A 26,162-nucleotide genomic window follows, 5' to 3' on the forward strand; every position below is an offset into this window, starting at 1 on the left:
TTTTGTATTGTGCAAAATCATAAGGGTGAGACAATTGGTAAGGTTATAGAAAATTGTTTGATTGAATGGGGTATTGAAAGGGTTTTCACAATAACGGTTGATAATGCTTCTTCAAATGATGTGGCTGTTAATTTTTTGAAAGAAAAATTAAATTATTGGAAAGGAAATGTTTTGGATGGTGAGTTTTTACATGTTCGTTGTGCTACACATATTGTAAATTTAATTGTGACATTTGGATTAAAGGAAATCCATGATAGTATTGCTGGAATTCGTAATGCTATTAGATATGTTCGATCATCTCCTTCAAGGTTAAACAAATTTAAAGAATGTGTAGAGAAGGAGAAAATTGAATATAAAGAAACCGTGGTTTTGGATGTGTCTACTAGGTGGAATTCCACCTATTTGATGTTGAACTCGGCTTTGAAGTATCAAAAAGGTTTTGATAGGATGATAGATGCTGATGGACATTATCTTGGATATTTTGAGGAAGATGAAGTAGGAAGGAAGAGAGTCGGACCACCTCTAATTAAAGATTAGGATAGTGCAAGGGTTTTTGTGAAATTTCTTGCTACTTTTTATGAAGTTACCTTAAAGTTTAGTGCCTCTTTGACTGTTACTTCTAATATATGTTTTCATGAATTGAGTTTGATGTATAATGCACTTGTTGAATGGAGTAATAGTCAAAATCATTTGATGGCCGATATGGCAAAGAAAATGTTGATAAAGTTTGACAAATATTGGGGTTCACTTGGAAATGTCAACAAGTTGTTGCTTATTGCCATTGTGCTTGATCCACGATATAAGCTGGAATATATATTATATCTTTTTGAGGATGCTTATGAAAGTGGTATGGTTGAATCTTTGACTAGGGATGTAAAAGATACTTTAGTTAACCTTTACAACTTCTATAAGGAAATTGATTCTATGAATGGGAGTTCTAAAGTATCAAATTCAAATGATGGTCAATCAATGCAAGCACAACAAAGTGGGATGATGATGGATTCATTGGATGATGGAAGCATAGATGATCGTCGGCGTTTGAAAGAATCACAATTTAAAAAAAGAAAAATGGAAAAAAATGTATTGGAAATAAAGAATGAGGTTGATAAATTTTTGTTTGATCCATGTGAGGATGTGGAGAGTGAGAAATTTGATATTTTGGCTTGGTGGAAAAATAATTGGACAAAATATCGAATTTTATCTCAAATTGCAAGAGATGTATACGCCATTCCAGTTTCTACAGTAGCATCCGAATCTGCTTTTAGTACCGGAGGGCGTATTCTTGATGCATTCCGAAGTTCATTAGGTCCAAAAATGGTGGAGGCTTTGATTTGTTCTCAAAATTGGTTGCAATCAAAGCCTATGACGTATGATTATAGAGTTGAAATACCAATAGAAGATGTCGCATATTATGATTCTATTGAATCGGGTAAGAATTTTTTTTATTATTATTATTTGTAATTTTATTTTTATTATCTATTTTAGAGTTTTTAGAATTTTTTAGTAATATTTACAACTTCTTTTAGCTTACTAATTAATCTAATATCATATTTTAATTTTTTTAGGAACATCTTGGGTTACAAAACAAAGTTTACCTCCACCTAATTGATATATGATTACTTGGTAAGTTTGTTGTTAATTCCAAATCATCAATTATCTTTTAAGTTAGATAATATTTTAGTAATACACTTAATGTTTATTGATTGCTAATTCTTTACATTTAATGCTTAATGTTTAATGTTTATTTATAATTTTAATGTTTGTTGAAGGATGAATGGAATTTGGTTTATTGAGGTAGTGAGCTTGTGGTTGCTGCTGGTGGCTTTTCATGCAATGGAGAATGTGGAAGAAAACAATATTTAAAATAATTTTTATTTTTATGGATTATTAGTTTATTTAATTATAAGTATATTTTAAAATTTTAGATTTCAAATATGGGTTGTATTTTATTTTGTAGCTAATAATGGTTGTAGACTTGTTATATACTTTATTTGTTGATGTATGGTTTATAATTGGGTGGTGGTAGTTGTAGATTTGTATTATAGTTGTATGATTATGTGTTGTATTATTTAATATGTTTGATGCTTAATAATTAACTTATTTGGTATTTTTGTTTAGGTGGATGGATGTATGTTAAAATTATTTAATTTAAAGAATAATTTGAAAAGAATATCTAATTTAAAATATAGATTGATGATTAAAAAGGCCTAAAAAATTTTTTATACAATTTTTGTCCAAAAAATACCAAATTCGAAATATATATATATATATATACACAATTTGGGCCGAGGCCCAACACGAAGCCCAGACCGGCCCAACCCGCAAATCCAACCCAAACTGATCAAATATGGTCGGTTCGGTTTGTATATTGGGTTCGGTTCGGTTCGGTTATGTAACCAACCCAAACCGAATTGGTCGGTTAGGTTTAAAAAAACCCCAAAAACCGAACCAATCCGCACCGAGCCCACCCCTACCAGCAACAGCACCAGCAGTAATACAGGAGCACCAACAACAGCACCAGCAGCAACACAGCAAGCTCAGCAGCACCAGCAGCAATACAGGAGCACCAGCAATAGCACCAACAGCAACACAGCAAGCTCGGCAGCAGCAACAACCACTAAATATAAGGCAAAAGCAGAAACATGTAATTCGACAGATGAATTTATACTGCGTGCCCAAGTTGCTATCTTATGTGTGCAAGAAGTCGCAGCAGATAGACCAAACATGGCAGATGTTGTGTCAATGCTTGGAAGATATGCAATAACTCCCCCACATCCAAACGGGAGAGGTTGGAGCATTGAAACTGATAAGGCAATCACAAAAGACTATCACCCAGCCATATATTATTGACAGCCAAGAAAATCAAATAAAAAATGTTTTGACTGGGTTTGATTAATTTATAAAGCAGATAACTTTTAATATGCAAATGCTGTCATAGGACCTTTTTTCTTTCTTTTTGAAATTAAATATCATCACAAGACTAGCAAGCATGGTATTATTTTACCTAGAAAAGACAGGTACTCAACTAACAAGTGAAACTCAAAGAAGGTTAAGATAGCAGTGAGTGATCAATGATGAAATAAAGAATGTATCCTACATGGCTTGGAGGGATATGCTTTCCGCTCAGAAGGTCTAGCAGAACAGTTCCATAACTGTATATTACACTCTTCGGGATGACCCTACCTGCATAAATTTAGCCCCTAAAGTGTTGAAATCTAATAGCCACAACCAAGAACAAGAAGCAATAAATCAATAAAATAAAAAAAGAAAAATGCAGAGGTTTTCTTAATTGTTACAAGTGTAGCAAATGCAAGCTCTACCAACTATTTAAAAGATGGTCAATGTTGACAGTAAAATATCTCATTTTACAAAGTACAAAACCAATATATCCTTTTCACCATACAACAAATTACGAACCAATAAAAGTACATCTAGTCATAACTCATAATCAATATCTTCCTTGGCCCTTCTACGAAAGTTGACAAAAAGGTTTAATCCAGTGAATGCATTATTTTTCCCACTTCATTGTGACAAATTTGTATGGAAGACAAACTTAGATTTGAATTATGTAAGCTCAACTCTCAATAAGACATTTCTCAGTTGGTGGAATCATCCCGACAATAAGAATGGATTTAGTACATGATGCTCCTCAAACATTTTGAATTAATACAGCTCACTATAAATTATCAGCAAACTGAATTAAATGAATATAAACTTCAGTTTGGCCACTGATTCTGCAATTTAAGTTTACATAGAAGGAGCAATTGCTTCTATTTAGATAACTATAATAATGGAATATATATCACTGTCCACATTGCAATTAGAAGCAACCATTAAGGCACTGTAAAGACTGATGCTCAAAGTCAACATAGCTTAGACTAAGAGATTTCTCTTTATCTCAATTGTAAGGATGATAGCTGCTTCACGACTGGGGTTTGCTTTGGCAGTCAACCCTCAACATTTTGGGTCAGCCATTAGTTTCATAAACTGGCACACCATTTATCCAGAGGTAGGAACCAATCTTACAACCACAGGGGCTCAAACAAGTGATAAAGGTCTATTGCAATTTGCATCTCGATCCAAATCCAGTTTTTATAGTTTTGTACTATATTCATTCCAATTTGCATCTTGATCCAAATCCAGTTTTTATAGTTTTGTATTATATTCATTGACCGGTTTCTAAATTTTTCAAGTTGGATTACATGAGGATCTTGACTATTTCTTTCTTGTATTTGTCTTAACAACTCTCTTCACTTTTCACTGTATCAATAACAATTCTTCATTCTTCTCTATTTCTCCCAATAGTTCACTTTTACTCTAATTAATGTCTATATCCAATATTAGAAATGAATATCTGTTTACATTTAAATCCCTTTATCAAATAAAAATCAAAGAGAAGGCATTAACAATGTAAGAAAAACTGGCATACCTGTCCTCAGAAACTCAGGTGGAGTATAAGCCAGGTTAGTGCTATAGCTTTTTCCATCTCGACTATTCTTCATAAGGCCAAAACTAGATAACCATGGGTCACCATCCTATCATTTATAAAAAAAAAAAAAAAAATTAAGTTGAACAAAAGGCCAATTGGTTCATAGATAACGCCACAATTTATGCTCCTTCTAGAGATGAATGAGGCAAATAATGAACAGGATGAGAAAAGTTTATAAAGAAAAATAAAAAGAAGCAAAAGGATATCAATTCAACATCTTAAACGCTATACAAATTTTCAGTAAACAAGGACAAACATCTCTCTACTATAACAATTTCTAGCCTTTATTTCCACCAATTATTTTTAAAAACCTCTCTAGCTTTGCATAAAGAAGGTGCATTTAGAATATGGACAATTTAAATTTCTCCACTATAGCTTGCCCCATCTGCACTTTCTTGTTAAATCAAATGTAAAAATGAAGTGCACACAAGTTGACTGTCTTGTAAAGATGCAGATTGTGTTTAAATGTGTATACACTACCTCGTCAAAGAGGACTCTGTATGCATTCAAGTCATGATATATTTTTTGGTTTTCTGTGTTGCAATGATCAAGTGCTTGTGCAATGTAGTATGCAACTCTCACATGCATCTCCCATGGCAGTGGCTGTTTCTCCCCTAAAACAAAAAACTTATATTGAGAAAAAGCACGGTAAAAGGGAGACCAGGAATACATGGCCAGCAACAATTTAATAAAATAAGAACAGTCACACTTGCAATAAAACATCAATTGCTTAAAATATTGTAAAAAGGATAGGAAATAATACATTAAAAAAAAAAAACACAGTCCATAGAGCTAATATATTTAAAGGACAAAACATCTCAAAGGAACAATATCATAGAAACTTGAATGAGTAAAATCCAATACTAGTAGTTTCACTATTGAGTAACTTGTAGTTTAAGATTAATTTCTCTTTGCGTCTTTTATTATATATGAATTTTTAATTTTGAATCTCTCTATTAGTAGATTCTTTGTCACTAACTATCCTTGATTAAGACCAACTTATGGTTTAACCGCCAGAATAAATAAAAATAAATACATAAATAAAATAATTCATTGAAATGGTATGAAATTAGAGGGTCCACAAAAATCAACAGTGGTTATATCCATAAAGACCAAAGAAACATACAGTGAAAGAGATGCTTGGAGAGAGTATCATTAGGCATATACTCCGCTACTAACAACCGCTCGTCTCCCTCAGCACATCATCCACAGAAATCTAACAAGCTTCTCAACTCTAGATATTGGAGCCACAATCTTAAAAAAGAAAGCAATTTCTTGAATATTTGCTCCCAGTAAACAATGAGATCCATAGAATAAATAAAATAATTCAAAAGAGTTTATTACATTATGATTTCTAGAAGCCTAAGTAAATAAGAATAACTATATACATTAAGTGATTACCCAAAAAAATAAAAAATAAAAACACTTTAAAAGCAATGAAACAAAAAGAGAAACATTATTATTATTATTTTTTAAAAGAACAGAACTGAACCAGAATGAAAATATATATATATATAACATAAAAACACAAACAGGGGTATAGAAAAAATCAAAATGAAGGAGAGGAAGGAAGGAATGGCAAAGAACCCACACTCCAACGGCAAGGCACTAACGGCAGCGACTCTTTCTGGTTCCGAAGGGTGGCTGGTTGGGCTGGTTCCGAACGGGGAGATGCGAGCGGGAAGGGGATGGAAGCAGAGGAGAAGAGGAATTTTGGCAAGGGTGGTTCCAGCTGATGCGAGCGGGAATGCGAGCTGCTGTGAACGGGAATGGGAGATTTTGCCAAAATTCTCACGTGAGAATTGCAATTCCATCTGGACCGTTACGCCAGGTATGAAAATCCAATGGTCTTTATTCTCTCATGTTTTTTGTCCGCATATAACCCATGCGGTCGGTCCTCATGCTCTGTGTATATATATATATATATATATATATATAGAGTGCCTATTATCAGATCGGTCCTAACAGTTCGATCCAAAAGTATGCTTTTAATCTTGATCTTTAGATTAAATTCAAGGGTTTAGATTACATTCATAATTTCCCTTCCAGAAAACGCTCTATCATGTGCCGCACAGCCTTCCTCTTCTCCTTTGCTTCCACCGTTCCGGCAACCAGTAACCATCCACCATTTGGGCTCCCAAATACCCTGCTACAACAAACTTCAAGATCATGTTACCCACCGTTCCATCAAGCCCCAAGCCTTGGTGGGTTTTTGGGTGAGAAAATGAAGGTATAAAAAAAAAAAAAAAATTCTGAAATCAGAAAACGAGAAGCTAAAAAAAGGAAAAAAACACACACAAAACCAGAGCCAAAAATAAATCTAAACCCAAAACAGCTCTCGTTTTTGGGATTTTATTATCTCATACTATACATGCATTTTCCCCCAATTCCATTCTTAAAGCCATAACCTTTCTTCCCCATCTCAATTTCTCTGTATTATTCTGCATTTATTTTTTGGGTTTCTGGGTAGCTTTATTGCTATATTTTAGTTTCTAGCAATTGGGTTTATATTCATGGGCAATCTTCAAGTTTGTCTCGTGCCAAACCGAAATGGAGTCATTTTTGGGGAAGATCGCCTGTGCCCATTGCCGTCGTCGCCATCATCGCCTTCATTGCCGGCGTCCAATCCGGATTTCGGGTTTATAAGTGCAGAGGCCTGGATGGGGAAGAAAACATACTCAATGATTTTAAATATACATAATAATAATAAATAAATAAAGTAACTCTACCTAAGACAGACAAGAACTTTGTCTGCTTATCTCTCTCACTTTTGCTTCTCTCTCTCTCTTTTATTTCTCAAAATGGAATCTCTCTCATCAACTTAATTCCATATACACAAATCTCAATCTTCTTTTGAGATTAAAGTACAAAACCAAAACTAAAACTCACCCAAAACCAAAAAATAGAAAAAAACACCAAATTTTGGTAGAAGAGTAGAAGAGGAGAAGAGGAAGGTAGATTAGGAGGATAAGAGGAAATTTTGGTAGGGTTGGATTTGGGGGAATTTTGGCAGCAGCTGACATTGCTGTGGATTTCAGCATGTTTTTGGTCCGGAACTACACCATCCGGCCGGACCTGATATATTATTGACAAAACTGTTTGGTAGGTAACAAAATGCAGAGAAAGCGCCAGAAAAACAGAGAAAACAGAGAGAGAAGAAGAAGAAAGAAAATGAGTTTTCTGCATTAATTGTTTTCAGCTTTCTACGGAAGCTATCAACAGTACATGTATTGCTTTCTCTTAAAGCTACAGTTGTAACAAATCAAACGCCGATATTTCATAAATCATTTATTTACTTATAACATGACTTAATTTGTTTCCCTTTCAGATTGAGTTGAGCTTAATGAATTCTAGATTGGATACTATTTTCTTAGCCACGAAAAAAAAAAAAAAAAAAATTTGATTGGATAGGACTTTTTTTTGCTTTTCTTTGCCAGAAATATCACCGATTTGCCATTTCACGTCACCTTTTTAGAACACGGTACAATTATTTCTTACATCAAAAAAGGAAATAAAGATGTACAATTAATTAATTATTGCTCTGTCCAGTGAAAAGCTACTACAGAAAATTGGTTTCCATCATAACATCACTCAGTGCAGACTGAAAGCAGTGATTCAGTTGAATAGCAGGATTTTTTGTTTCTTGAAATTGATAGCATAAAATTAAAAGTTAAAACAAATGAATTTAAATAAACATCGATCAAAAAAAAAAAAAAAAGAAGAGAAAAAAAGTGAAACTTATTATGGAACAAACTTGTGTTAAAAAAAATTAATTATGTTAAATAAATTTAGATTGGCAATTAATTAGCTGCAATTGAATGCAGATCCATTGTCGGAGAAAAGGAGAAAGAATTTCTGTGTTCCACGAGACGAATGCTTCTCGGAGATAAAGCAGCTGACTTTCTCCGCAAAGACTCTCCACTCGGTTTTGCAAACATTAGCACCTTCCTTGGGGACAGTAATGGACGATAAAGACCTGGGATTTCCTTAATTCACAGCGATTGATTCTCTTTTCAGCGAAGGTGTGGATCTGCCTCCCATTGGAAACGAAGGCTTTCTCAGAACAATTCTTCCTCGTGTCGTCAAAGCTATTGCCGATACTGGAGGAGATGTTTTGCGCTTTGAGACCCCTGAAGCCTTAACCGTCAGTCACAACATTTTTTTTTTTTTTTTTAAAATTTCAAACATATGTCTATCTATCACCATTATTGTTAGCCTTAGACTTAGACTTTGATGAGTAATATTAATATTCATTCCTTCTAATTATTGACTAGCTAATTGAATTCTACTTGTGATGGTTTTGATTGATGCAGGGGATAAGTTTTTCTGGTTTAGCGGCGAGGAATTTGCAAGGCAGACCCTTGCTGGACTCAACCCTTATAGCATACGCTTGATCAGGGTATATATCAGAAAACCTGCTCTATATTCATTCATCCGTCAGGCTTAATTAATTTATGTACTTTACCGCAAGGGTATTAATCATAGAGAAAATTAACGAGGAAAAGAAAAGAACAGAAAAAAATAGCTCCTTTGAATTTTACGAAGAGCTTATGTGTAATCTAATGCAGTTTGGTGAAACTTAATCATCATGCACGAATGGCCATTAAAGAGTAGACTTGATCCTGAGATATATGGTCCTCAGGAATCACTACACAAATGATAAATCAAGAGATTGGAGGCATAATGACTGTCGATGAGGTCATTAACGTTTTATAACTTCATTAGAACTTATACTAATTATTATATTAATTGGGTCTTGAAATAAAATTTGGATATATATATATATATATGCCATGCAGGCCATGAAGAAAAAGAAGTTGTTCATCTTAGATTACCACGACCTTTTGTTACCGTTTGTTAAAAGAGTAAGACAGATTAAAGGGACAACACCATATGGATCACGAACAATATTCTTCCTAAACCCAGATGGCACATTGAGACCATTGGCCATCGAGCTCACCCGACCACCAATGGATGATAAACCCCAATGGAAGCAAGTTTTCACACCCTGCAGTTGGCATTCTTCTGGTGTGTGGCTATGGAGGATTGCCAAAATTCATGTTCTTGCCCATGATTCTGGTTATCACCAACTCGTTAGTCACTGGTAGATTTATACATATGCAGTGCTCAATTAAGTCAATATTATATATATATATATTGGATCAATTGTGAGAAATATTATAACTTCCTAATTTGCTTGCCAAAATTTTGTAGGCTAAGAACTCATTGTGTAACAGAACCTTATGTAATTGCCACGAACAGGCAACTTAGTGTGATGCATCCAATCTATAGACTATTGGATCCTCACCTGTGGTACACGATGGAGATCAATGCTCTTGCACGAGAAGCGCTTATCAATGCCGAAGGCACCATTGAGACTTGTTTTGCACCTGGAAAGTACGCCGGAGAGCTTAGCTCTGTTGCTTATGTCGTTGAATGGCGCTTCGACTTGCAAGCATTGCCTGCTGACCTTATTAGCAGGTAAGGAACATTCAATTCCTTTTTTTTTTTTTTTTTTTTTCCTTTTCTCTCTCTCTTCCCCCTTAACTTTTACCTCGGAAAAGGATAAGCAGAATTCCACTAATGGTGTAATTCTGTATTTTGGTATTAAAATGGTAGAGGAATGGCTGTTGAAGACCCAGATGCCCCACATGGCCTGAAGCTCACAATTGAAGATTACCCTTTTGCAAATGATGGATTACTTCTATGGGATGCCATAAAAGAATGGGTCTCTAACTATGTGAACCATTACTACCCTGATCCAAGCCAAGTAGAATCTGATGAAGAGCTTCAAGCATGGTGGACAGAGATCAGAACTAAAGGCCATGAACACAAGAAGGATGAACCATGGTGGCCTGTCCTTAAAACCTCCAAAGATCTGATAGAAATCATAACAGCAATTGTATGGGTAACATCTGGTCACCATGCAGCTGTGACTTTCGGACAGTATACTTATGCTGGTTATTTCCCTAACCGACCTACAATTGCAAGAACTAATATCCCAACCGAAGACCCTTCTGAAGAAGATTGGAAGAGGTTCATGAAGAAACCAGAAACCGCACTTTTCCAGTGCTTCCCTTCAAAGCTTCAAGCAATAAGGGTGATGGCTGTTTTGGACATTTTGTCTAATCATTCTCCGGATGAGGGGTACCTTGGAAAGACCATGGAGCAGTCATGGGCTGATGATCCCATAATAAAGGCAGCGTTTGAAAGGTTTAATGAAAGGTTGAAGATGATCGAAGGGATCATTGATGAGAATTCAAGAACCGAAATGGAGCTGGAACCTTGCCTTATGAGCTTTTGAAGCCCTTTTCTCCACCTGGGGTCACAGGAAAGGGTGTTCCCTATAGCATTTCCATTTGAAATCATATTATTCCCACATGCTTTTGTGTGGTAATTAGTTGAAATTAATTATCTGTATGAAATTAATATTGTAGGTATAATTAATTAATACCTTGAAAATATGTCAAATGTTTGAAACAAATTTTCATTATTAATAACATACGCTACCATATTTCCCCAGGTTTGAATCGAAATACCCTCTTTCAATCCCCTCTTCAATGTAGTTGGACAAAATGTTCGAACTAATCAATGGAAAGTAGAAAATAGAGATAGAAATTAAGAAAATAATAAGGATAGGACCTTCCTAATTGGCATCCTCATCATTTCTTTAGTTTCTGATTAGGAATTTATTAAACCAATGAGCTGAGAGCTTGGGGTATCGCTTTAATCCATTTTTGTAATCCACGAAGTTGATGCCGAACCGAACAGTGTAACCCGAAGTCCATTCAAAGTTGTCTAACAATGACCATGCAAAATACCCCTTCACATTGACACCATCCCTGGAATCAGAAATATTAGAAAAGCATACTTAAGATCAATTCATTAATCAAAGCATAATCGACGAACACAAATTAAGCTTCTAATTAGAAATTACTTGATTGCTCGTTGAAGGTAATAAAGATGGCGATAGTGGTAGTCAATTCTATGGTTGTCAATAAGGGCCTTCTTGAGGGGTAACTTGGGATCATTAAACTCATCAACTCCTACAACCCAATAGTGATGGATTATATGCATGTATACATATATATTCAGATTCAAATTGAAATTTAATACATTGGGTAACTAATGATGATTAATTAAGAAGCCAAAAGTGAATTACCATTCTCAGTAATGTAAAGAAGTGGATTATGATACTTCGTTTTTATATAGAGCAGAAGATCTCGAATGCCCCTCGGATAAATCCGGATAAAATCTGAAGCAGCCTGCAACATATTTGAACAGGTTAAAGCATGTTGAAACTTAGTATGGGGGGGTTGAAAAATCATCTATATGTCATTGTCACATTACGCCTAGCTGCAATACTTTGAAAAAAAAGATACGCTAAATTTGGTGCTCACCTTTGGACCAATGGGGATCCCATTACGCTCCGCTAAATTAATATAAACAATAAAGATTTTGCAAGAATAGATTAGAGTTATATACGAAGCTAGGCCATAATAAAAATAAAAATAGGATTTGAGTTTAGAATTTTTACGTAGAAGATTAGCGTGAGAGTCTGTCAAGAGGCTAGCATTTGCAGCGCTACTTTTTGGCGCATAAGCTGCGTAGTAAGAAGTATAGTAGTTTATTCCAATGAAATCGAATGATCCTTTAAGAGTCTCAGATTGAATTTTTGTGAACTTGGGTAATCGCTCTCCAACAATAGATCGCATGGTATGTGGATATTCACCATTTACCAAAGGGTCCATAAACCTGCAAATAATAATAAAAAACTGCTCACTACGAAGAAATTAAGGAATCATTTGGTTCAGCTTTAAACAAACAAAAATTTCACTCTTATGAGATATGGCCCAAAAAATCAATGCATCTGGACAGAAATGAAAACAAAATTAATTAAGATAAAAAAAAATGTAACAAAAGCAACAAAAGTATCCCAGCCCAAACTAATGTGCAACTGGGTTCGAATATATGGAAACCCAACACATAGTTTGTCTGGCTTTGTTAGTGTTCTTAAGGTTGGGCTAACAGCCACTACCCGCTACAAAATCTTTGTGTTATTGGTTGAAAGACAAAAAATCTTTTTTTTTTTTTTTTTTCTTGAAGCAGCTAAGATGACCCAGACCAAACTAGTGAGCAACTGGGTTGAAATACACGGAAGCCTAAGACTTGGTTTGTCGGGCTTGGGTTTGTATTTTAAACGTTGGGCTAATAGCCACTGGGGACTGGAAATTCATTGGGTCGTAAGCTAATTGGGTGGGCGTACTCTCAGCCCATTAGCAGAATACAAACTGCAGGGCAGTAATCAATGCTCAAAGTTCCATATATTAATAGCAAAGCAGAGCCCAGGCATACATATTAACATTTCGATGAAAAAATATATATTACCCATGCTTTGTTTTTTGGTAAATATATATATATATATATATATATATTACCCATATACTATAACATCTTTAGCCATTATTTATTATGATATAAACAGATTGATTCTCAACTATATAATACATATACAAGACTTATCATCAAAAATTCCCATAATTCATAAAGGTGTTTGTTTTATGAAAGCCTTACCATCCAAAATAGAAGTCAAGTGCTCGCAGTGCAGCGTTCTTGTGGTGCTTTGCGTTGGAATATGGCACAAGCCACGGGGACACCAATGTTATCCCTATAGTTCCCTTTTGAGACACCTGCAATATATATAATTATTGGAGGATCAATTACAGTCTATTTGGTAATACCATAATCTCATGTAGTTAAACAGTATATTAGAATGTGATCATATGAGACTAATAGCTGATCAGAAAGTCGATACCTGATACTTTTCCTTATACAGCTCAGCTGCAGCTGCATGAGCAAGAAGCTGGTGGTGTGTAACTATATATGGCTCTGTCCCTGAATCCCCAGCGCTGCAATTTAGTTGTTGCCATTCCGAACACCTGCCAGGTGGGAACGCCCCGCTAGCATAACCAGCCAAGCTATAGGCCAAAGGCTCATTGAAAGTGATCCAATGTTTTACCCTGTCTCCAAATTCCTTATAACAAACTCCTGCATACTCTCTAAAGTGGTACCTGTATGTCACATGTCATGACAAGATGAAGCTTGATAAGTACGGAATTAGTGTACGGAATTAGTTTAACTTAAAATGGAAAAAGAAAGTTGAAATTTGTACATTTATATATGCAGGTTTTGTTATTTACATATATATTCTTACAGTAAATATATAATGTAACATAAAATACAGGATCCACAAAGTATGTAATATGTATGTATATATATATATATATATATATATAGACATTCTTGACTTACACAATGTGAGGGCTTAAGAAACCGCCATATTCATCTTCTAAAGTTTGGGGAAGATCCCAGTGGAAGAGTGTGACAAAGGGCCTTAGACCTGAATTCGGTCACAGCCAAAATGTATAATAACAGAATCAATGATTAGATATGTATGTAATTATATTATATAAAATTAATAAATTAAGACCATTGGCTAGGAGTTCATTGATGAAGTTGTTGTAGAATTTGACTCCTTCCTTGTTCACACCCCCACTTAACTTTCCATCTGTAAAAACCAGCAATTATATATTAATCAACAAGCCTATATGCTGCTATACATCAGCAAACTATTCAAAGTTGGTAATAAAATTGAAATTGTGCGGTTCTTTCTAAGAATGACCCTATATTACACATTAGTTTGTCCATATTTGAAGAGATTATAAATGTTGGTGCAAGCAATCATAAACTTCTTGTGATTTTGCTTCTTAAAGTGCAAGTCCTCAAACTTACTTGGTAACAATCTGGACCATGAAATAGAAAATCGATATGCATCCAACCCCATTTCCTTCATAATCCTCACATCCTCCTATAATAACAATAATAATTAGTGAGAAAAAATTGACATATTGGGTTCCACGCGATACATAAAAGTCAGCAGCATGAATTTGAATAAGAAATTTGGACTTAACCAATAAGTCAATAATTGTATTCTGGTTCAAGAATTGAAAACAAGAAAGTTAGAAACTTTTGTATTATTCTTTTCAATAAACACATGTTTTGTGACCTTATACCGATGATACGAATCAACAGCCACATCCCCATTGCTGCCATCCTTTATCTTCTCTGCAATTTTGCATAAAAATAATTATTTATAACGAATGGAGATTAGTCATTTGTGTCAATAAGTCACAAATAAAACGCATACAAACTTTTACTTACTATTACCCTACAGGATAATTATATTAAGCACTACTGTAACTAAACATTGGCTCAAGCAAAACGATTATAACTTTACATCTTTATTTCCCAAATTCAATAGTCGATTTGACCATGTCTTCATAAATAAAAAAATAATAATAATAAAAAAATAAAAAATAAAAATCCTTCACAAAGTTCTGACAAAAAAAAAGGTGGAATAAGGTTCTTTTGTGTGCTAGTCATAAAATAAAGGTCTGTGCATGCTTTAGTTTGCTTTTATCAAAAATTCAAATACTCTGTTCCTTTATTACCCAGAAAAAAAAAAAAAAAAAAAATAGTACTCTCTTCGTTTGCGGCAAACAAACATAAAAAGAATACATTTTTTTTGTATCTACCCTGTAGGCAACCTGATTGGCTGATTCCACTGCAGGCACGACTTTGACAGGCAAAACTATTGTCTTATACGATTTTTCAGTTCCCCTGTCTTGTTTTGCCGGCTTGCATTCTCGGGAAAATTAAAATAATAATAACAATAATAATAATAATAATAAAATAGCTAACTAGTTTCTTTAACATTTTCTTTAATGATTTTCGGAGAAAATTATTGAAACCAAACCAAATAAAAAAAATATAAATATGACAACTTTTTTGTGTCACTAACTTTGACCAAGGCAAACAGGCCATTCTTTAATTCAAGAAGGATGGCTGGACGTGACATTGTTGTGAAGCGTTAAATTTTCTATGAAATTAGTTGAGATTTTTATTGGATTACCAAATATAGTTGTAATTCGTCCTTGAAGAGCCTGAGGAATTGGAAAAAGTTCAAACATTTTCTCTAAACTCTCTCTCTCTCTCTCTCTCTCTCTATCTCTCTCTCTCTCTCTTTCTTTTCACTTCCAGCTTCCAAAAGACAACCAAGAAAGAAAAGGCAAGGAAAGCAAATTAAATGACCTCTGACCCATTAATAGTAATAGCATCAACAATAGATTGGGGAAGGCGAAGACAATTAGAATAAAAGATAATCTGAAGAGAAACGCACTTGGCTAACCCATGTACCATCCTATTACAAGACCAAGAAATCCATTGTAAATTACCATGGACTAAAGATTTGCTATTATTTCTGATCTTATTTTGGATGATTGGATTTGTTTCTTTCTCGTACACAAAACTTTATCAGATATAACGATTTGCTTTAAGCACTCACATACACTGAAATGCTAAAAATGTCCGAACTTTTACTGGTCAAAGAAAGCATCTTCCACATGAAAACAAAATGGTAATAATTAATAACCAACCAAGCAACTCTTATCTTTTTGACTAGACCATTCAATTGGGAAAAAAGAAAAATAAAAATAAAATTGAAACCTGGGTGTCTGTGAGTATAGGTATCCCATACACTTGGTCCCCTACCACCTTCTCTTGCTGCACCTTCATACTGAAAAAAACTCACAAAGAAAACGCAAACTTGTTGGCATCACAGAGCAGTGAAAGAGAAACTTAACAAGTTTCAATCACAAAGATAAAACCCCATGGAAGTTTACCTGGTAAGCTGATGAAGCTGTCCCGAATATGAAACCTGCGGGAAAACTGGTGCGATTGAGGGAAGCAGTTTCATATTGAGAAGGTATGTTCTGCGTGCTACTACTTGTAACTGTAGAACCCGCAACTAGTAGGAGGCCAAGGAGGAGAGAACATTGCAATGACATGACTGTTTTTTATTTTGGTCATCTGGGTTTTCTCTATTTAGTTCCATCTTTATATGGTGGACTAGAAGAATAATAAAATAAGCTAATAAATGGCTAATTAAATAAAAAAACAGTAAAAGACACATGGAAAAGGACAGACCGCGATATTAGTAAAGGCATTGCCGTTTGTAGGGCGTGCTACAGGAATTCTACTCGGTTCGGCAATTTGAAATTTGAATCCCACGTAGATCCCAATCATTGAAGGTAAGATAGGTTTTTTAATTACTGTTTGAGATGGTAAATAGAGATGAAAGATGGAACTGACTGGTACATCTTCCCACCAATTCATGTATAACGTTTTCTCATCAAAATTATGTAAGGTATTATTATCAAATATAATAATTAATTGCATTATATTTCTTCTTCAAAAAATAAATAAATAAATAAATAATAATAATAATAATAATGATATTTTTTCAGATTTTGTCTATTTATAATTGTCTGGAGTCAAAGAGTTATTAACAATTATTAGTCATTGAAGTATGATTATCAGGTACAGTATAAGACAATTTAAAGTACAATTATTGACTCCCAAACAGGAAAAATGAAGTTCGACCGTGCTTTTCTGGGATGTGTCATGTCCCCGTTTATTTTCCATGGGGGCCGGGAGGATTAGCGAAAGTATTACAGGTCAGTTGATATTATGCTAGGACTCTGTTTCTTAGTTTCATTCAGAATTTAATTACAACTTTGAACCAATTTAAACTTAGTTTGCCATTAATGTATATGATGCCTTTTGGAAAGAAACAAGTTCTGACAAATGAAGCCAACTTTAATATCTAAATGGAAGAAGATGAATCTGAAGCTGTTATTGGCAGAACCACATCAAGCCCACATATGTATACATACACAATGAGCGTAAGCAGAGTGAGTGGGGGGCAGCATATATAATGGTTTTCTTGGTAACTTTAGATCTTCTATGTGGATCAATCGATATCGATAATTAATGGTACTAGATTAGATTCTCACATGAATTATCATAACTTTGAAAGATGACATCATTTATTTTCACGCAAAAGAGATTTATGTGGCCGACATTTCCTTTAGTCTTAAGAACATGTATTGGAGTTTATCCATATAAACATCGTTTTCTTAACTTATTGCTAGGACATATTAATATTGCTAGTAGCAAAATGTGGACTATTTCTAATAATGTAATATAGCTTTATTTTTTGAGCAACCTGGTAAACCAGTGGCAGAGTGTTATGGGTACGTTTTAAGTCCCTTTTTGTAGTCCACATAGTTGATGCCAAACCAAACTGTGTAATCCCAATCCCACTCAAAGTTGTCCAGTAATGACCATGCAAAGTATCTCTTCACATTCACGCCTTCCCTGCACCAAAAGATCATATGGGCCTCATATTCACTCATGTTTTGTGAAATATTTGCCATTAATAATGTAGTACCAAATACAAAAATGTAAAAATATACAGTTAATAATTTGTTTTAGCACTTACTGCTTTTTGCAGGTAATAGAGATGTTTATGTTAGTAGTCAATTCTTTGGTAGTCTTTGAGGGCTTCCTCAAGGGATAATTTGGGGTCATTTCCCCTCTAATAATTTGGAATATATATCTAAGATTGATTATCAATTTCTGTAATGTAAATTAATGGATTATTATACTTTGTATTTGCGTAGAGCAAACGATTAAGAAATCCCGTTGGATAAACATAGAGCCAATCTGAAGCAGCCTGCAAAATCATGTTATATAATACATTAATCAAATGGAGGGTGGTGCATATATAAATAAGTAGTTTAAGAATGTATATTTGTAAATCAACAGGGGCTGCTAAATCATTGATTTCTAATACAGTAAAGTAATTTCAATGAAATGGAGAGAAATCGAATAATAAACCTTTGGGCCAACGGGGATTCCACGTCCCTCTACTGCCATCATATTTAATTTGATCAACAAATTGTTAGCATATGTGTAACTAACAAAATGTATATGGAACAAAATATATAAAAAGGAAATTCATTCAGTTAGTTATAAGATTATGAATATGTACATGATTGTTTGACTCGAGCGTCTGTGGTATAGCTTCCATTTCCATGTGCATTGCTAAAATGAGATGCATAGCGTGCATAATTAGCAGTGCAGTAGTTCAATCCCAGAGAGTCAAAAGAGCTTTCAAGAAGGTTGGATTCCTCCTTGGTGAACTTGGGAAGTCTCTTTCCAGCAAGACTTCTCATACTCAGTGGATATTCACCCTTTGTCAACGGCTACATAAACCTGAAATGCAAACATCGACAACAACTACTAAATTAAGTTTTTATTGATGTTTTTAGTACAACTATTTTTAATATTAATTAAAATTACGAAAATTTTCTTATTATGCCATCCAAATATGAAATCAAGGGCTCGAAATGCAGCATTTGATCGTGCTTTGCATCAGAAAATGGAACCATCCAATGTGATATCATTGTTATCCCTATCAGGCCCCTTTTGAGAGGCATGCAGGGCATGCACTTGTACATGTACATATGTTCAACATTATAACACTAAATATTTTTTTATTAAATATAATCTTATTCTATCTGTATGCTTTTCTGATACTATATAAATCAATTAGGAGGAGTGAATTAACTTCAGCTTTGACGTGAAACTTGTCGTTGTAAAGCTCGACTGCTGCAGCATGAGCAAGAAGCTGGTTATGTGCCCCAAATAAGGCTCAACCCCTGAGTCCCCACCATTGCACTTTAGATTTTGCGATTGTGAACATCTTCCTGGTGCCATACTTGCCTTTGCTGAATGACCATGGCTTGTTTAACGTGATCCAATGTTACACCCTGTCTCCGAATTCCCTGAAGGAAATGTGTGTGGTATAGATTTGTTACAATGTGCGCTTAACTCTCACCATAATGTACATGAATTACATTAGACAGACAACATGTTGCCTGACTTGAGTCACATTTTTTATGCTGCAGTCTGGCGTGTTTTTTAACGTAGTTTTATGTATGCAATGCATATGCAGCGTATATACAATACAATGATAAATAATCTTTGGCACTCACGATGCGAGAGCTTAAGAAACCTCCATACTCATTCTCCAAAGCTTAGGAAAGATACCAGTGAAGCAGTGTAACAAACGGCTCTAAACCTACATTTGTATATGTAAATTTATTTAAAAAAAAAAAAAAATTAATATGATTTGTGGAAGCAGAAAAATAAAACCAAGAATTATGTAGATCCATTCAATTGATGGCCTTTGGCAAGGAGTTCGTTTATGAGATTATTATAGTATTGATTCCTTCCTTGTTCACACCCCACTGAGTTTTCCCTCTGAAAACCGTCAAAAATGAATTATGAAAAGACCAAGAAATTTTGTTTTTGTGTAGAAATAAAAACAATCAATTCAATATTTTGTATGGTTAATCATTTATAAAAGCAAATGATGAAACTTACTTGGTAACAATCTGGACTATAACATGGAGAACCTATAAGCATCCAAATTCACTTCCTTCATAATTCCCACCTCTTCCTATATGCGCATATATATGTATATATGACATGTAAAACACATCAGTATACAAGTAATTAATATGGTTTTAAAAGATTTAAAATTAATAAGTGAGGTTTTGGAAAGAAGTTCCAGAGTTGAAATCCCCTGTCAAAGAGTGTAAGAAAAAAAAAAAAAAAAATTGAAGGATGAGCATGGGGCAAACAAGAATCTTCTCAATTTCTTCCTTATTTTTAATTTCTTCCTCAAGTTGTATTTGTTTATTTTCTAAAATTAATCTCATTTCTTTAATGTCCACCAACTGAAAAAACTATTTTGTACCTTAAATCGATGATACGCATCACTAGCAACATCTCCATTTTGCATCCTTTATTCTATCTGCAATTCAACCAATGAATAATACAGTGTAGCAAAAATATGATTCAACACCATTAATTTTTTTTTTTTTTTTTAACTTTACATAAAAGTAAAACATTTCACGTTATATTCTTTTCAATTTTTCTCCAAATAGATTTTAATTTCACATATTTCTGAATATAATGCTGAACATAATCTTACAATCACAAAAGAAGGTGAAGGTGAAGTGTTATTAAGGACAATAGAAAACTAAAAGCAAAGCATTGGATTATTTCGTTTATTTCATGACCTGCTGGGAATAAAATTTTGAGAAGGAGAAAAAGAAAAAAAAAAAAAAACAGAGAGAGGAACCAAAAATTAAAATAAATAAAAAATAAAAAATAAAAATAAAAATAAAAGAGAAAGGAATACCATGTCCTTTTCATAGTCGTAGATGTCCATATAGTTGAGAACAATATGGATGACATGCCAAATAGAACTGCTCTTTTTAAAACGACACATCTTTCAATTACTCCAGCAACCCAACGCACCGCACCAGAAACGTCAGGTATTGAAATTTGATACAAACAGCTTCTTAGGTACTATCTAACCCTATAAGGTTTTTATTATTTTTTTTATTTTTTTCCGTCAAATGAAGTCAGTCAACAAGCCTTTCACGTCCACATCTACGTGTTAAAAAATTATTGTAATGATAAAAAAATAATAATAATAAACTCAATATTAGTATTCATCAAGCATCTTGACTCCAATAAAATTTTTCAATTAAAACTGGTGACTAGATTGAAAAATAAATGAATTAAGATTAATTAAGGAAAAAATAGAAGAAAAAGACATGGATATTTGTGTGTGTAAGTATCCCATATGCTTGGTCCTCTACCGCCTTCTCTTGCACCCCCTTAATACTGAAACTCCCAAATTAAGCCAAGCTTAGTACTACTTAATTTATGTCATTAAGTTTTAAAGATAATTTATTATAGTTAAACAAAGCACCGACTAATTATAGTAATAATCTTAGGGGTTAATAAAGTACTAGCTTTACTCTGAGAGTTAATGATCAACCTAAGCAATATATATAGACTTTTATTATATCTGAAAAATCCACAAAATTAATTAATAAAATTAATGTTGAGAAATTATTATTGGCTTACTTGGTAAGCTGATGGCACTGTCCCGAAGAGAAAACTTTCAGGAAAATCGCTTCGGTGGAGGGGATATATATGCATATAATGGGTAGATGTTATGGTCTTCAGTAGAGAAGCCACAAGTAGTGCGAGGACGCTTAATAGGAATCATGAGCTTTTCGATGCCATTGTGTGATTCTGGTTTACTTGGTTGTCTCTACCTGCTGGCTTTTATGATTTATACATATCTTTTCTGGTAAATGGCCTTTTTTTTTTTTTTTTTTTTTAAGCTGAATTTGTAAATGGCCTTTTGAATGTATATGTACCTTTTTTTTTGGTAACTAAGCGTTGTCTTTTATTTGTATATATGTATGTATAGACTATATACAACCAACATGTCCTTTTCATATGAAAATTCACTTCTTAACTTTTATCGGACAATAACAAAAAAAAGAAAAAAAAAATAGAACAAAGCTTGAGTTCACTAAAAAAAATACTTATCTAGCTAATTAATTAATTCTCTTTTTTTTTGTTTCAAACTTCCAATAAATAATAATTTACGAGGAATCACTTTCTCAAAAATTTACAGGACAAAAAGAGAGAAAAAAAAAAAAAAAAAAAAAGAGTAAAAAGCAAACCACGGAGCAACTAGGATCCAACTTAATAACGAATATACATAAGACATCTTAAATGAGATTGATTGAAGTTTTAACCAGCTTACTCGTATAGTACAATATTCTTCAAATAGGCCTTATTATTATTATTGGACAACAATTAGGCCTTATGTTACTTTTTGCTACCTCGTGTAGAAGAGGTAGTTAGGCATTTTCAAATACATTACGGAGACAAAGTTCATACTAATTAATAAAGGAAACAACATAAATATCATGCTATCCAGCATATCTTTCATTGCAAATATTCTCTCTTGTGGAGAAAATATTTGAACCAGAGGGCTGAGAGTTTTGGGTATCTTTTCAGCCCATCTTTGAAATCCACATAGTTGAGGCCAAACCTAATAGTGTAACCTGAAGCCCATTCAAAGTTATCCAACAATGACCATGTAAAGTACCCCTTCAAATTAACACCATGACTGCACCAAAAGAGAGCCTCCTTTATTTGTCATTATATATAATAATATGCTTATTTGTTATAGAATTAATTAAGCACTTACTTAATGGCTTTTTTGAGGTAATAAAGATGGCGACTATGATAGTCGATTCTCTGGTTGTCGAGGAGGGCTTCCTTGAGTGGTTTTTTGGCATCGTTCAACTCATTGATGCCTGTATTTAGTAAATATGTATAGTAAATTTAAATGTAATATTTTAGCAGTCACTAATTTCTTATTATTAATTTAAATCCAATTATATAATACTAATTAACTATATATTATGAGTAATAAAAATGATTGAATACCATTTTCCGTAATGTAAACGGGAGGATTCTGATACTTTGTTTTTATATAGAGCAAAATATCAAGAATCCCTCTTGGATAAACACGCAGCCAATCTGATCCACCCTTCATAACATATGAAATTTATTATATATGTACCGTAAATAACATTGAAACTCAGTGAGAGCTGCTACATATTTATCCCAGTTTTTATTTTTATTATAACTAAATTTGATACATACTTGTGGACCAATGGGGATTCCATTTCGCTGATCTGTCATAACAAAATTAATGATCAAATTAATTAGTGGTTAATTGCTTACATACAAATGAAACTAATTAAATAAGGGCTGGTAAATTTAAGTTATACATACTTGTGATATTAACAAGAGCATCCGTCAAATAGCTTGCATTCGCGGAATTGTTTACATTAGGAGCATAGCTTGCATAGTAGGCAGTGTAATAGTTTAATCCCACAAAGTCAAATGAACCTTTCAATAGCTTAGATTCCTGTTTGGTGAACTTTGGCAATCGATTCCCAACTAAAGACCGCATGCTGTCAGGATACTCACCATTTGTCAATGGGTCCATAAACCTTCAGAGAAACATCACATTAAAATTCGGAAATAATTCAAACAGCATATCAGCTTTCTTCTTTGGGTTCTATACAACTCTAGGCCCAATCTTGAACATGAGTATCATTTTGGGCCCAAGCCCAAGGGTCATCAAAACCTCTTTTGGTGGAAAATAATCATCATCTTTTTGTAATATTAAATTAATAGATAGAATTGATTAATCTCTAAACGCTAAACTTACCATCCAAACATGAAATCAAGGGCTCTAAGTGCAGCATTTTGGTTGTGCTTTGCCTCAGAATACGGGACCATCCACTGGGACACCAGTACTATCCCTATCCAACCCATCTGAGATGCCTGCACATAAATATGGTCATATAGGTATGCATGTTTCATATTTAACATTGTCATGCATCCAGAATTAATGTAAATATATATAATAATTATATAAATATATATATATATATATATATATTCGGATTCAAGATATTTTTTCCCTAAGTATTAAAGGAATAGCTTTAATATAACACCTGATAGTTAGTCTTATAGAGATCCACAGCAGCAGCATGAGCAAGAAGCTGGTGATGTGCGACTATATAAGGCTCAGTTCCTGAATCCCCACCGCTACAATTGAGTTGTTGCCACTCCGAGCATCGGCCTGGTGCCAAAGTCCCCGTTGCATAACCACCATCGGTGAATGTGTATGGTTCATTTAATGTGGCCCAGTGCTTCACTCTATCTCCGAATTCTCTAAAGCATACTTCTGCATACTCCCTAAAATCTTTCCTGATGATCATAATTAATTATATATATATATATATATATACACATCAAAGACCATATACATACAACATTAATTAATCCCAAAACTCAGAAATTATTTCAAATAAAATCCTTGTAACTTACACAATGCGAGGGCTTAAGAAGCCACCATACTCATCTTCTAGAGATTGGGGAACATCCCAGTGGAAGATTGTGACAAATGGCTCGAAACCTGTACCGATCAATAGGACAAATTATACATATGCAACTCAATTATGATTTTCTTTCATTAATTTAATATGTATGTGAGAGCAAATTAATTTCATGCATATATTTTATATGTAACTAATTGATCATTAATAATAATCAGCATGAACCATTTTCCAGGAGTCCGTTGATGAGGTTATTATAAAACTCAATTCCTTCCTTGTTCACACCTCCACTAAGTGTACCATCTGAAAACACCCAAAATTTAAAACCATAAACAAAATTTATATGTCACAGTAATTCATTCAAAGGGTCATCTATTGTTGGATAGAAATATAGATAGCAAACAAGCGAAAAAAAAAAAAAAAACTAATTAATAATTACTTGGTAACAATCTGGACCATGAGATAGAAAATCTGTAAGCATCGAAATTTATTTCTTTTATAATTTTCACATCTTCCTACATTGGAAATCAAATTAAGCAACAGCGTTAGAAAGACAACCGATAATATATAAGCGTTAGAAAGACGACCAATAATATATAAACGTCCAGTATTAAAGTTTTGCTCTTAAACATTAATTGTCATATTTAACTTTGAAAGTAACGATGTTATTTATCTCCCCGATATCACATTCACATATATGAGCATCAGTGAATAGTGATTGATTCTAGCCCTTTGATATATTCTTTGTACCTCATAACGATGATATCCATCAACAGCTACATCTCCATTGCTGTGATCCGCTATCCTTTCTATAATTCATTTATGAAAACATGAAATGAACATAGAATAAGTGGAGGACTGATATTCATATATGCTGAGGTCCATTAATGCATATACATATATATATATATATATATATATGTGTGTGTGTGTGTTTATATAAAGAAAATAAAGAGCTAGCTTATATTAATTAGACCTGGATGTTGGTGAGTGTAAGTATCCCATATACTTGGTCCTCTTCCACCTTCTCTTACGGCACCTTCATACTGAAACTCAAACACCAATGCATATTATAAATGATATCTCATGCTTGTACAATTAATATCCAACAATATTGCCTCCCAAAAAACCAAAAGCCTAACAGATCAACACACAGCTAGTGTGCAAATTAAGCTTCTGGGAGTTACCTGGAAAGCTGAAGAAGCTGTTCCGAATATGAAACGCACCGGAAAACTGCTCCGGTTGAGGGATGAAACGTTGAAATAATCAGTAGGTGCGGTACAATTAGCTATGCTGCTCGTCAGTGCAGAGGCAACAAGAACAAGGAGGCTGAGGAAGAAGCTGCAGCCTAAAACAAGTGAAGTTTGGAATGCCATAACTAGCTAGTTTTATTTATCTGCTTTGTCTCTCTACCACGCTAGCTATAGCCTTTATATAGAACAAAAATTAAGCTATGCCACCCCCGGGAATATTTTACTTAATTAAATGAACAACAATCTGAAAGAGACAGACTGTAATTTTTCCAAACTTAACTTTGTGAGAGAACTATTTTAAGATTTAGTTTGTACCATGATCGCATATTATTATCTATGTTCAAATTAAAATGTCATACTCATACACACACATGGGCAACTGCAAAGCCCAATGCCAAATTTGGCAGGGAATTCGGCATTTTCCATACGTGATGGCGTACCACTATGTTTAATTTTAATTAATGTCATATGCCAAATTTCGGCAATGAGAATGTCCATTACTAAAACATTAATAAAAAGAACCAAAGATCCAGATCAGATCACCCAATGTATAGAATTTTTATACGTAATCCTATACATATGTGGGATGTTTAATTGTAAGTAGTTAAATATATTACGTATGAAATTGAAATGCATCCAATTCTTCTATGCGGTCAA

At 33.8% G+C, this 26,162-nt stretch overlaps 4 protein-coding genes and 2 long non-coding RNA genes across 8 annotated transcripts; 2 read left to right on the plus strand and 4 right to left on the minus strand.

Moving 5' to 3' along the window:
- Positions 1–1,504: 1,504 nt before the first annotated feature.
- On the plus strand, positions 1,505–2,123 carry LOC132799581 (uncharacterized). Its single transcript, XR_009634404.1, has 2 exons — positions 1,505–1,623; positions 1,770–2,123. It is a non-coding gene; the product is annotated as an uncharacterized LOC132799581 (long non-coding RNA).
- A 337-nt stretch (positions 2,124–2,460) lies between these two features.
- LOC112490506 (serine/threonine-protein kinase BSK2-like) lies at positions 2,461–7,850 on the minus strand. Of its 3 annotated transcripts, XM_060811953.1 has the most exons (6): positions 7,379–7,850; positions 5,616–7,145; positions 4,970–5,103; positions 4,430–4,535; positions 3,098–3,183; positions 2,461–2,617 (listed from the first exon to the last, which is right to left on the minus strand). In XM_060811953.1, exons 2-6 carry the CDS (start codon positions 5,650–5,652, stop codon positions 2,471–2,473), a joined length of 510 nt encoding a protein of 169 aa, XP_060667936.1. In that variant the 5' UTR covers positions 5,653–7,145; positions 7,379–7,850; the 3' UTR covers positions 2,461–2,470. The 3 variants fall into 3 exon arrangements, 1 of the variants encoding a protein (XP_060667936.1); XR_009634454.1 differs by lacking the exon at positions 4,970–5,103 and having other exon boundaries at positions 2,465–2,617; XR_009634455.1 differs by lacking the exons at positions 3,098–3,183; positions 4,970–5,103 and having other exon boundaries at positions 2,466–2,617.
- Positions 7,851–8,271: 421 nt separating this feature from the next.
- LOC107412638 (linoleate 13S-lipoxygenase 2-1, chloroplastic-like) lies at positions 8,272–10,864 on the plus strand. The gene is given in 8 exon segments (XM_060811952.1): positions 8,272–8,633; positions 8,803–8,888; positions 9,058–9,126; positions 9,129–9,187; positions 9,289–9,593; positions 9,704–9,970; positions 10,109–10,746; positions 10,749–10,864. Coding segments are annotated over 6 exon segments (1,422 nt in total). The 5' UTR covers positions 8,272–8,633; positions 8,803–8,888; positions 9,058–9,077; the 3' UTR covers positions 10,853–10,864.
- Positions 10,865–10,951: 87 nt separating this feature from the next.
- On the minus strand, positions 10,952–16,435 carry LOC107412668 (beta-glucosidase 13). The gene is made up of 13 exons (XM_016020484.4): positions 16,231–16,435; positions 16,055–16,124; positions 14,556–14,614; positions 14,282–14,357; positions 13,980–14,057; positions 13,802–13,889; positions 13,305–13,560; positions 13,064–13,179; positions 12,027–12,244; positions 11,890–11,921; positions 11,652–11,754; positions 11,427–11,535; positions 10,952–11,331 (listed from the first exon to the last, which is right to left on the minus strand). The coding sequence occupies exons 1-13, from the start codon at positions 16,393–16,395 to the stop codon at positions 11,160–11,162; spliced, it is 1,542 nt and encodes a 513-aa protein (XP_015875970.3). The 5' UTR covers positions 16,396–16,435; the 3' UTR covers positions 10,952–11,159.
- A 2,256-nt stretch (positions 16,436–18,691) lies between these two features.
- On the minus strand, positions 18,692–21,650 carry LOC107412639 (uncharacterized). Its single transcript, XR_009634456.1, has 4 exons — positions 20,217–21,650; positions 19,841–19,916; positions 19,450–19,717; positions 18,692–19,239 (listed from the first exon to the last, which is right to left on the minus strand). It is a non-coding gene; the product is annotated as an uncharacterized LOC107412639 (long non-coding RNA).
- A 396-nt stretch (positions 21,651–22,046) lies between these two features.
- LOC125421134 (beta-glucosidase 12-like) lies at positions 22,047–25,673 on the minus strand. Its single transcript, XM_048468992.2, has 13 exons — positions 25,440–25,673; positions 25,229–25,298; positions 25,003–25,061; positions 24,692–24,767; positions 24,478–24,555; positions 24,245–24,332; positions 23,869–24,124; positions 23,580–23,695; positions 23,138–23,358; positions 23,006–23,037; positions 22,787–22,889; positions 22,545–22,653; positions 22,047–22,463 (listed from the first exon to the last, which is right to left on the minus strand). The coding sequence occupies exons 1-13, from the start codon at positions 25,626–25,628 to the stop codon at positions 22,280–22,282; spliced, it is 1,581 nt and encodes a 526-aa protein (XP_048324949.2). The 5' UTR covers positions 25,629–25,673; the 3' UTR covers positions 22,047–22,279.
- Positions 25,674–26,162: the final 489 nt, after the last annotated feature.

This window comes from Ziziphus jujuba, chromosome 10 (assembly GCF_031755915.1).
Source record: "Ziziphus jujuba cultivar Dongzao chromosome 10, ASM3175591v1".
Taxonomy (NCBI): Eukaryota; Viridiplantae; Streptophyta; class Magnoliopsida; order Rosales; family Rhamnaceae; genus Ziziphus; species Ziziphus jujuba.

Bases quoted from the DNA above. Each gene is read 5' to 3' on its own strand.
- LOC112490506 (XM_060811953.1), bottom strand. From the start codon at position 5,652: ATGCCTAATGATACTCTCTCCAAGCATCTCTTTCACT. The intron at 5,104-5,615 runs GTATGTTTCTTT...TTTTTGTTTTAG, and splicing joins CTCCAAGCATCTCTTTCACT to GGGAGAAACAGCCACTGCCA. The intron at 2,618-3,097 runs GTAGGATACATT...CCTTATATTTAG, and splicing joins AGCATATCCCTCCAAGCCAT to TGGTTGTTGCTGCTGCCGAG.
- LOC125421134 (XM_048468992.2), bottom strand. From the start codon at position 25,628: ATGGCATTCCAAACTTCACTTGTTTTAGGCTGCAGCTTCTTCCTCAGC. The intron at 22,890-23,005 runs GTATGTATCAAA...TATGTTATGAAG, and splicing joins GAATCCCCATTGGTCCACAA to GGTGGATCAGATTGGCTGCG. The intron at 22,654-22,786 runs GTATTCAATCAT...TACTAAATACAG, and splicing joins CGTTTACATTACGGAAAATG to GCATCAATGAGTTGAACGAT.
- LOC107412668 (XM_016020484.4), bottom strand. From the start codon at position 16,395: ATGTCATTGCAATGTTCTCTCCTCCTTGGCCTCCTACTAGTTGCGGGT. The intron at 14,358-14,555 runs GTCACAAAACAT...TTGTTATTATAG, and splicing joins ATTCGTATCATCGGTATAAG to GAGGATGTGAGGATTATGAA. The intron at 11,332-11,426 runs GTAATTTCTAAT...TTCTGATTCCAG, and splicing joins TACCTTCAACGAGCAATCAA to GGATGGTGTCAATGTGAAGG.